Source organism: Elephantulus edwardii, unplaced genomic scaffold (genome assembly GCF_000299155.1).
Source record: "Elephantulus edwardii isolate Elephantulus edwardi_28Jun2011 unplaced genomic scaffold, EleEdw1.0 scaffold00019, whole genome shotgun sequence".
In the NCBI taxonomy this organism is placed as follows: domain Eukaryota; kingdom Metazoa; phylum Chordata; class Mammalia; order Macroscelidea; family Macroscelididae; genus Elephantulus; species Elephantulus edwardii.
Window position 1 is genome coordinate 20664699 of NW_006399769.1, and position 10858 is coordinate 20675556.

Genomic DNA, 10858 nt, shown 5'->3' on the forward strand with positions numbered 1-10858 from the left:
TGCCAAGAGTGTTGACTGTGGAGCCGAGCAAACTGAAGCTATGAACAATCTCAATCTCTTCGCCATCCATCCTGACGCTGCCAATTGGTCCAGTGGTGAGAATCTTTGTCTTCTTGACATTGAGCCTCAGTAGCAGCTAATATTTTTCAAGTCTGTATACATGGCATACTTTGTTATATTCTTTACTCGTAGTCAATTTCTGCAACTTAAAGTGTGTTTCAAGGACCAAAAATAAGGGCATCAATGAAAGACAGCTGGAAATGCAGGATGATGCAGATGTCCTAAACCACAATCTGCCCTCCAGCAAGATCCCCAGGTGACCTGTACATACATTAAAATCTCGGAAGCACCATCTTCTTTCATTTTCCCCTCACAGCAAACCTAAGAAGTACCTATTACTACCATCCCTTTCTTACTGAGGGAACTGAGTCCTAGAGAAATTAACTAGTATCACTGCCATATAACAGAAAACAAGTTTACAACAGATGTTCAGTAACCATGTCTGAGGGGAAATGACAGGGAAGCAGGGTGGGGAAATGGGTTGGTTGAAAATCTGACCTTTAGTTTTGATTACTTTTTATCAATTGCCCACAAGCATAAACATATAAGCTCTTTTCTTAGCTCAAGCCAGCTGGGATGGGTGCAAGCCAAGAATGTGCACAACCCAAGAAGTACAGAGCCATCTTTGAATGTAGCAAAGGTGCCTGTTTTCCATGGGATCTGATTTCTATGCAACACTGCCCTTGTTTCCATCAGTTGTGACTGACCATTCTGAATTAGTTAAGATGTGGTTTGAATCAATAACAATTCTCTTCCTTTTAGAAAACCTCTATTCTTTAATTACTTACAATCAATTACTTAGGCAGACTGGGATTGAGTAGAGGAAGAGAATAAATTCCCATCACTTATACGGGCTATAAATATATAGCTTTATTGTCATTAAATATTTTCTACACCCCCATCTCTCATTTAAACATGCTTTATACAAATAATTCATTAAATTCTTACAGCAACCTTACCATTAATCCTACTATTCAGACAAGAAAACTGAGGCTCAAAGAAGCATATGAGTATGAAGACTGGACCTCAGAAACCAAGATCCTAGTCATTAAACTCTTTAAACAGCATGTGTGATGTTAAGGGTTTAATGTTTATTACGGCTTCCCTTGTCACTGACTGATTTTGCCCTGTGGACTGATGGAATATGTAAACTGGAGGTGTTAGCCTAACCACAAAGGGATTGGCTAGTCTTGCCATTAAATTGAGTGAAACCAGCACCAAAATTTGATAAATTCACCACCAGCAAAGCAGCTGCAAAAGAATGCATATACCCTTTGGGATCAGAGATTCTTATACCAGCCAGACCAGGGCCTATGGGAGCAGTAATAGCTGCTATGGCAGAGAAAAGGAGCCTGACATGAGACAGAGTGGACCTTGGGACTACTACCCTACTGAAGCTGAACAAGAACCCTCTGCCCAAAAGTACTGGATAATGGGGGAGAGGGGTGCTGGTGGAAGCCATAAATGGCAGGACTGAGAGCTTTTTAACACTGCCCTAAAGCCATGAAGATCAAAGCAGAGGTGTCTGCGAGCACCTTTTAGGTGCTACTCTATATTCTGCTACTAATCTGAATTATAGCCTTTTGACTTTCCTAATATGGTTCAGTCAAGTCTGTGAGCTATTTATTACAATGGATTCTGTATCCAGTAAAGCAGTAAGATTAGTGTTGAGGTGAGCAGAAAGAGGCGCAGTGCAGGAGCATGGAAGGTTTTGCTTGTTTTACAGCACGTTAAGTATTTCATGTAGAGAATTAACTGAGAGTAGGGAGAGGAGGTAAAAAAAAAAATCAAGATATTTTCATTTTGCAACTAATAAACAAAGGTTTTCCTTTTCCTTCCCCCACAAGGGCCTAAAATCAATCTGTACAGTTCAATTGTATACTCTGAAGGTGTTCTGAAGCTTCGAGATATTCAATGACTCCTCTGATTCAAGATCAAGGAGCTCTTGCCTTAAGCACATACATTTTGAAGGTGCTAATCTGACTAACTGACCAAGGCAAGTCCCAGAGGGCAGTGTATAAAATAAAGAGACACTGAAAAAGGGGCAACTCAAGTCTACTGCCCACAGCCGCTGGTCTAATGTAACAAGCTGAACCAAGATAAAAAATGACTCTCAAAAGGAAACTTACCATTTTGAACTACAGCTAGAAAAGCATAAGAACTACGTTCTTAGATGCTGAGAACACTATAGTTTATATTTATTTGCCCAGACTCCAAGAAGAAGTGGCAGGACACTCGCAGAAAAATAGAGACCCTACTAATTTTTTAACATAGTTTGAACTGTAATTCCCCTTGTAGGCTTTGCTGTCAGATCCTAAATAAATTATTATAGATCTTTTGATTTGTAGACAAAGTTTTCTTTACATATTTTATTCACCAATTAATCATATTCAGACTCCTAAAACCACTTCTTTTCAGCTTAAACTTACAATACTACCCAGACTTTATACTCTCAAGGTCTTATCTCCTAATCTTGATTTAAAGATCACAAAGAGCACTAAGAGCACATGTGAGAGGTCCATAAGTACTCCGACTGTTACAGTGCCCTAAGAGAAGGCCTTATACAGACTTGAGATCAAGGAGAGAATGAGTGATTTTTACATAAAGACAAGTTAGATTTTCGCAAATGCAGCCCTGGAAAATGCAATCTCTACAATGGAAAGCTTTTATCTTATTATTCATGAGTGTTCAGCTAATATACTGTTTCTTCATCAAATAATTAAATGAGATTTACTGATGTGACTCTAAAATCCAACTACAGGATATGCCACAGAGGCTGTATCACTAACAGAACTTCCTCCTGTTCTGTCATAGCTACATGCTAAGGCAGCACCGACACTACTGTTCTCTCATGCTCAGGCTATAACCTGAGAAAGTTAAACACACCCACATTTTTTAGGAATTTCACAATTAATGTCTGGAATGTGCTTTGGATTATTCTTCAAAGGATGGTATCATTGCCCTAAGATGAATTCAATATTTTCCCTTTCTCTCATTCATCATTCTTTATTCCTCCTACTCTATTATCTTTTGGGGGGTCATATTTTATCTACTTCCTCCCACTTACAAAGCCTAAAACCCTGCATTTCCAAGCTGTTCACTCATCCATCCAGATACTCACCTCTTAACCACGCCATACAACACACAGAAGCCTGCACGGAATCACCAACCACTACCTATAATTAGATATAATGCCCAAAGCTTAACAGTTTTCTCCTAAATTAACTTGACTGTTCACAAAACATTTTCCTTAAGAGATTTTCCCGGTAACTGTTTAATGTGTATTAATGGAAGCATATACTTCTAAACTTGCTATTCTTCCTCCTTCTGACAATATGCAATTCATTTGCCTTTTGCCAACTAGTTTTTGTGACTAGACTCCTCAAAATCAGTGAGAATTCTATAAGCTTCCTATGATGTACCATCAAGTCAGAAACGACCCATAGCTGACCCCTCTGGCAGGTTTTCAGAAGCAGTTAACCACACAAGACGTGCAGCTTCTTGCCACTAGGCCACCAGAGCTCCCTTCTATCAGCATAATAGTCAAAAAGTGAAGGTCACTGAGCCCTGTCACTTGTATATGTACAATCAACTGTCTTCCTATGTTGTATTAATATTTACTTTTTGGGAGGAGTAATTATTTCCTTGTTTACTTATAGAAGTTTCTCTTCTCAAATCCACTAATGCGATTTTATAAGCCCTCTGCTTGCTTCTCTCTTTCTGCCATGAGCTTGTTCAACTTTCAAGATGGAAAATGAAATACATTACTTAAAAAGAAAGTCTGGAACGGAAAGTTTAACTTCTCTAACTCTACTACAGAAGTATTAACTTTGCCTTTCCCTTCCTCTGTTTAATTAGTAATAATTAAAATCCATGCACTTTTAACCCCAAGTACTGTTACAGAATGATGAGGGCAGTTTCCATGTGGCTTGTACACAACCAAGTACACTATCTGGCCTCCGGTGACCTACTTTCTAGGGTCTTCACAGCAGACTTTCCATACTTCTCCTTCCTAAATGCCATCTTCCTCTCCACTGGCTAATATCCAGTGATTAGTTTAAAATCAAAACTATAAGCTTTAACAAGAGCTCTGGTGTGTAGCCAGTGGGCAGTTGGGCTAAAGCCAAGGCTGCATCTCGCTGACAGTTAAAATCCAGAGAAAGATCGGCAATCTCCTCCTGTGAAACTTACAGCCTCTGAAAACCCCCTGGACAGTAAGCTATGAGTTCCAACTGTAATGAGAGAGAAGGTAACCATGGGGAGGGGTGTGTGAATCCAACAATTCTGGTATTTGATGCAACTGTCTAGTTGTCATTAAATAAATTTCAACCCATGTGTGTCCTAGCAGAACTGTGCTTCAAAGGGTTTTTAATGGCACTTTTTTTTTCCAAAAAGAGATGGCCAGAACCTACTTCCAGATACCTCTCACACACTGTTGTTCAGTTGGTTCTGACTCATAGTGACCCTCCCACTGGGTTGGAGGTCACAAACTATAATGAGATGAACTGTTTATCTTTCTCCCTAGGGGCCTCTGGGAATTACAAGCTTGAGGCCTTGGATATCTGGGGGAGCAGCAGAACTGCAGAATATACCACCAGAGTGCCCCTCAGGCATCTTCTCACACCCAACCACTGCCCACCAATCCTAACAGTATGAGTCATATAGCTGACCCTCCGGTGGTTTTTCAGAGGCTGTAAATCACACGGGAAAAGACTGTCCACCTTCCTCCCAGGGAGCAGCTGGTGGATTCCAATGGCTGGCCCTTGGGTCCACAGCTCGACTCTATCCACTAAAATACCCCAGCACAAAAAACTTCTGGAGATTTGCAAACTCTGCTGTTGGGTGGTTATCAACTCAGTTCTGACACACTGTTATTCCTCTTGTTGTTGAAATTGACTTATTGTGGACCCTCCAGCAGGTATTCTGAGCCTGTAAATCCCTAGGAAGGAGACTGCTCATCTTTCTTGAGAGAAGCACCTGGTCGATTCAAATTGCCTACTTTTGGGCTGGCAGAACAACTTCTTTCCACTGAGCCACCAGAACTCCCTTAAGGCATCACTAAGTGGACATAACCACCAACCTTTCCATTAACATCTAAGAGGTTTAACCGTTCTTCCTGCTGGATGTAGTCAATCACAAACACTTAGATCTCCTATGTACCACTCTGTGAAATGCAAGTAGAAGGAAAAGTTAAAGCACCTGGAGGTTATAAAATAAGGTTGTTTTTAGGTGGCTGTGGTGAAAACCACAAAAAGTGAATTTTGGTAAAATCCCTAAGGACAAAAATTGGTGCTTATCTCCACTCACCTGTATCTAATGCAACAAAATTCTCAGAGTTGAGCAACTTTATAGTGTCCATTTGGTTCCATATTACTATCTCATGAGCTGTTTATTATTCAGGAGAGAAGGCTACCTACCTCACCCTACTACTTAACAGAAAGCACACAACACTGCTATTCCACATAGGAAAAAGGGAGCCTCATCCCTTCAACACAAAACACACTTTTCATCTGCCCTACTCAACATTTTCGCTGGAAATTTCATTTCAAGAATATTTCTAAAAATTTTATTTTATCCTCCCCAAAAGTCTCCCATTCAATCTTCTTCCTCTGAAGTTCAGAATTCAAATGTCTCTGACTATTTCCCTGGACGGAGGCAGGGTGACAAAGAAATAGGCCAGTCAGGAGACGACAAAGGGCAACAGCAAGATTCTACCAGATAAGTGGGAACAGGAAAGGAACTTGTACATTCCCAGGGGCCAGAAAGTTATTTGGGACTGAAAAGACTACAGGTAACTGGCTCCCTATTAAATTTTAAAATGCACTTAACCCACACAAAGAAAGAGACATCCAGACAGAAAGAGACACATCGAGAGCGAGAGAGCGAGAGCGAGAGAAAGAAGTAAGGAGGGATCAGAAGGAACAGAAGGAAAGGAGAGAGGACAGTACAGAGCAAGGTGGTAGTGTTATGTACCATGGAGTTGGAGTTGACCCTCCAGTGGGTTTTCAGAGCAGTAAATCATACAAGGAGAGACTGCCCATCTTTCTCCAGTGGAGCAGCTGGTGGATTCAAACTGAGAGCCTTCTCATTGGTAGTGCTACTTCTTACTAGTAGGCCACCAGAACTCCCTAGGGAGGAAGGTAGGATAATTTTATCAAGATCAATTTAATAAAATCTAAACTATGATTAAAAAAAATGAAGTGTACAACTTACATGGTTCACAGGACATATCACATTATTTACTTTCAGAAAATATTTTTCTTTCAGTATCTTTTCTATGGCACAGATAGTCCTTTTCATTAATTTAGTCCATGCATATTTACGAAGATTCTACTACATATGTGCCAATATTTTTAAGGATCAAAAACACGAGTCACAAGCTGTAAGGGCCCCATGCTCACTCCATTTATCGATTCACTTTGTGAGTTGTATTTAAAGCATTCTTACCCCTCATAAGGCCAGTTTGAGAAATACAAAACTACTGTTAGTGTGCAAACAAAAAAATGGATTTATATTTAGGTTACATCATCAAATAAATGTCAGATTAGTCATGCATTACACTATATATTCTCTTCTGCATAGCCTGTTAAATAAGAAATCTTCAAAAGAGCTTTCATTAACAGATATAACCAGTAGGGGTCATTTTAGTGCAAAAATTGTAGCAAAAAAAAAAGACTTCACAAGAAAAATAAAAAACACTACCATCAACTTGAATCCTATAGAACAGAACAGAATGTCCCACGGGGTTTCAAATGCTGGAACATTTAGAGAAGCCTGCTGCATCTTTCTCCTGCAAAGTGGCTGGTGAGTTGGATCTGCTGATCTTTCACTTCGCAGCCAAAGCCTTCAATTCCTGGGCTACTAGGGCTCCTTTTATGTGGATAAATACTATCAATTCTTATGCATGTTAGTTACGATAATTATGTTTCAGCATAGGAATTTCTTAAGAAAACTTGTACTGAGGGAGAAATTTATTCTAAAGTGTGGTGCAACATTGAATGCTTTTATAGGACCTTTCTTGCCACAGTCTTTTAAATTTTCACCAAATGGCCAGGTGGTACTACGTAAATTAGGTGCATCTAAGTCTCTAAGGGGATTGGATTGACTGTTAATAATTCAGATAAGGTACATGGTATCCTCATGGTGAGACTATGCAAATAAGGTATATGAAATGCTACAAGAGGATTGGTCAGTTTTGCCATTCAACTAGGTTTTAAACGAGCCATTCGAGAGGTAAATATGAGGATCTCACTAACATACCAAAAAAGAGATGAGAGCAGAGTATGTTCTTTGGACCTGGGGACCCTGTGTTAAGAACCTCCCAGATTCGGGACACAGGATGCTGCAACACCAGAGTAAGTCCAAGAAAGCAAGATGTAGCTAAAAAACCTCACCAGGCAGCAGCAGCAGAATCAGAAAATAAGGAGACAGCATGATCGGCTTCCACCATGAGAAAGAACAGAGCACCCTCAGGCAGGAAATCTGTTGGAGGACTGGCCTGCCTCTAGGTACTTGAGCCGAATAGATAGCTGAGCACCTCAGGACTAAGATTTATAGGTGGAGTACTCAACAAGCACCAAAAGAGCTCTGTAAAACTTACCCAGGAAGAGTAAAATTACTGAACAGAGGGGCCCAGCGCAGACAGACTTACCTGTGGCACATCTGAGAAAGTGTCCTAAATAAAGACCTGTATCCTGAGTTATTCCTGATCCTGATCTGTAAACTGTAGCTTTCCCTAATAAACTCCATAATAGTGAATATGGTCTAGTGAGTTCTGTGTAGCCACTGGCAACAAATTACTGAATCTAGCAAACTTTGGGAAAAAGAGTGTAGGGTGGAGATAAGTTTGAATTCCACCTAGGGATTAGCCTTGGGTGATGTTGACAATGAAGTTAGAAGACTGCTGGTGTCCTGCCAAGACAATGTTATGCAAAGTAACAGAAAAACAGGATAAACTCAACACTTTCTTGGCAAATACTGACAGGTAACGTTAAAAAAATCCTATACACAAAAGCACAACACTTTATTGCCCTCTAGTTGGAAGAACTCAGAGCTGACCCTCCAGTATGTTTCTCGGACTCTAAAATGAGTAAGAGGAGTGTGCTCATCGTTGTTCCTCAGAACTGCTGATGGAGTCTAACCTCTAGTGAGGAGAGGTCCTTGGGTTAGCAGCACAACTCCCTAGAGTCTAGGTCTTCAACGCCCCCTAGTTCTTAAAAAGATAAAGTTACTCTTCTCTTCCTCCCCATAAATTTTGAAGTTAAAAGGTTTGACGTTTTACACAAGTGGCTAACAGTATCTCTAAAGCCAGTCATTCTATCATGCATGCCAGGTAACACTGTCTTTCAGTTTTCATGGTTTACAATACAACTTGAGTGCCACTTTTAGAATTTTAAACCAATGCCCTTAAATGTGAAATTTTGGTAGATGAAAACAGGCCTGCTAAATTAAAAGTTTTGCCAGACAACAGTAATTGATATATAATCATGTCAACATCCTTTCCAAGCATTTTTTAAGGCTAATATCAAGTGCACAGGATGTTACCAAAAGAAATGAAGCTATGTGAGATCACATCACTTCAGAAGAAGGAAAGGCTCACCAACTGCCAAAATAACTCTATACTTCGACCTGAGAAAATGCTGCCAGAACATTTGATTACTGTAAATGTTCCCTTAGCTCCACACTTCCTTCCTGAGAAACGTGATAAGTAACAAAACAAGAGCAGGTTAGAATCAGAACCTTCTTAAGGTCCTTCTCAGAATATAACAGTTCCCCTTGCAAGTAACCATTTTCCCCTATTGCTTGTTCTTTTTTAGATCTACAGGAGGCTAGGTTAGTATGTTAATACATTCCAAGTGAACAAGTTAAAAAAACCATTCCTTTAGTTTAAGTCATTCCAAATTCCCAAAGTCAACCATAAAAAATGTTATCAGAAGTTAATCTGATCGACGATTTTCCAAACACTAAGAATAAAATGAGACTGAACACCAGGTGAGAGGGGGGTGTGTATTGCAGGAAAATGAATTCTTCAAAACCTACTAGCTTAAGTGTGCAGCGCAATGCACCCCCCCACCCCCTTCCATCTGAGGAAGGTCCTTTCCCTCATTACTGCCCACTAGCTTCCAGATGGGAAAGGCCTCCTGGGTTTTCCGGAACCATATAAACGCAGAAACCTGCAGGTGTAACTAAATGTGTGTGCATGTAAAGCAAATCACTGAACTGAAGCCTTTCAACACTCATTTTTTATCCTTAAAGTTACCACTCCCTTTTCCATGAACCCAGTACACTAAACAAATACCCACAAAATAAGCACACATACACACAGAGATGCTTCAAAATAAACCTTTCCCTGGCCTCCTATGGCGCTCATTGTGAATAGTAAGGGACTCCGGGCAGAGGGCGCCGCTCCCCGTCAGCAGGGCTGCGGTCCTCTGCTCATTCAGGATGCCCAGAACAGCATCACTGCCGTCAGCCAGAGGGGGATCCCATTTCTCCATGTGCCACACTAAAAACAAATCCAAGCATAAATACACTTCTCTCCCTCTTTCTAGACGTTTAAACTGAGGAGGCACCCACAGAAGCCGTTTTTCCAAGAAGGCTGACTATAGTAATCTACTATCTTTCGCTCTCCGTCAGTCTCCACACCGTGATGCACAATGCGTAGTGGAGAAACCAGCACAACGATCTTCGCTGTCAAACAAAAAGAACGAACCAGCAAGACGACTGGAAACACGCAGCATCCACTAAAAGAAACAACTTTTCCCTCCTAGGTGCAATTCTCTACACGCTCCCTCCCCCCCCCCCCCCCCCAATTCTCCCTTCAGAAGAGAAACCCTTTGACCGTTTTCAATAGGCAAATAAATGAGTAACCATCCTATGTTCACTTCCCCTGGGCTAACATATTCCGGAGCTGAAACTGATTTATATGCGAAAGAGGAGGAAAAGGGTGAAGGAAGAGCGCATGGAAAAAATAAGAGGCGCACAGGGAGTGTGAGCTGGCGACAGGGCAACTGAAAATGGACTTTCGTGGACAGTGTGTAGTATACGGTTCCTCACTGCGCCAGTGCGGGAGGACGGCCGCGGCTGGACGCCCCCAGGGGCCCTCTGGCAGCTCCGCAGTGCCCCCCGCCTTTGCGCCCCCTGCCTGGGGCCGCAAGGCCGGGCCACCCACCCACAGTAGGAACGGCACCGCATGTGCCAGTCTCTGCGGGGCCGGGCAAGAGCCTCCGCTTCGCCCGCCCCCACCCACCAAACCCAAGCTTGCCCGCAGCCAGCCAAGCGTCAGGGGGAGCAGCGAGCGGGAAGCGAGCCCCGGAGGGCGCTCTCCGGGGGCGGCGGCCGCCCCTCCTCCCGCACAGCCCTCTCTCCTCACAAAGTCGCGGCCAAACTTTGTTCGGCGCGGCGAGCGCCGAGGGGGCGGCGCGGGCCAGGTGGGAGGAGGCCCGCGGCGGGCAGCCGTACCTTCGCAGACGCCCACTTCGTACTCGGTGATGGAGTCGCCATTGAGCGGGGGGCGGATGACACAGCGCAGCCCCCGGTCGCAGGCTCCGTGGAGCCCGTAGGCGCCGCCGCAGCTCTCGTTCCTCTGGCGGGCGCACATGTAGCAGCAGCCGCAGACGCCCTGCACGATGCTCCCGGGGCAGCTCTTGGGCTCCTCGCACTTGGACTCGTCGCAGGGCAGGCACACCAGTGCCCGGGTGCCGGAGCGCGCCAGCAGCAGCAGCAGCCCCAGCAGCGAGACCAGGAGGTGCCCGCAGCCGGCCAGCCCCCTGCCCCCCGCCACCAAGTACATCCTCCT

The 10858-nt window shown here is 43.1% G+C and overlaps 1 protein-coding gene across 1 annotated transcript in view; it reads right to left on the bottom strand.

Moving 5' to 3' along the window:
- The window catches only part of CRIM1 (cysteine rich transmembrane BMP regulator 1 (chordin-like)), a 262797-nt gene extending 251945 nt beyond the window's left edge, over positions 1-10852 (bottom strand). Inside the window, exon 1 of the mRNA XM_006882357.1 lies at positions 10522-10852. Within this exon, the coding sequence (XP_006882419.1) occupies positions 10522-10852 (331 nt within the window). The remainder of the gene's footprint in view (positions 1-10521) is intronic.
- Between the last annotated feature and the right edge of the window lie 6 nt (positions 10853-10858).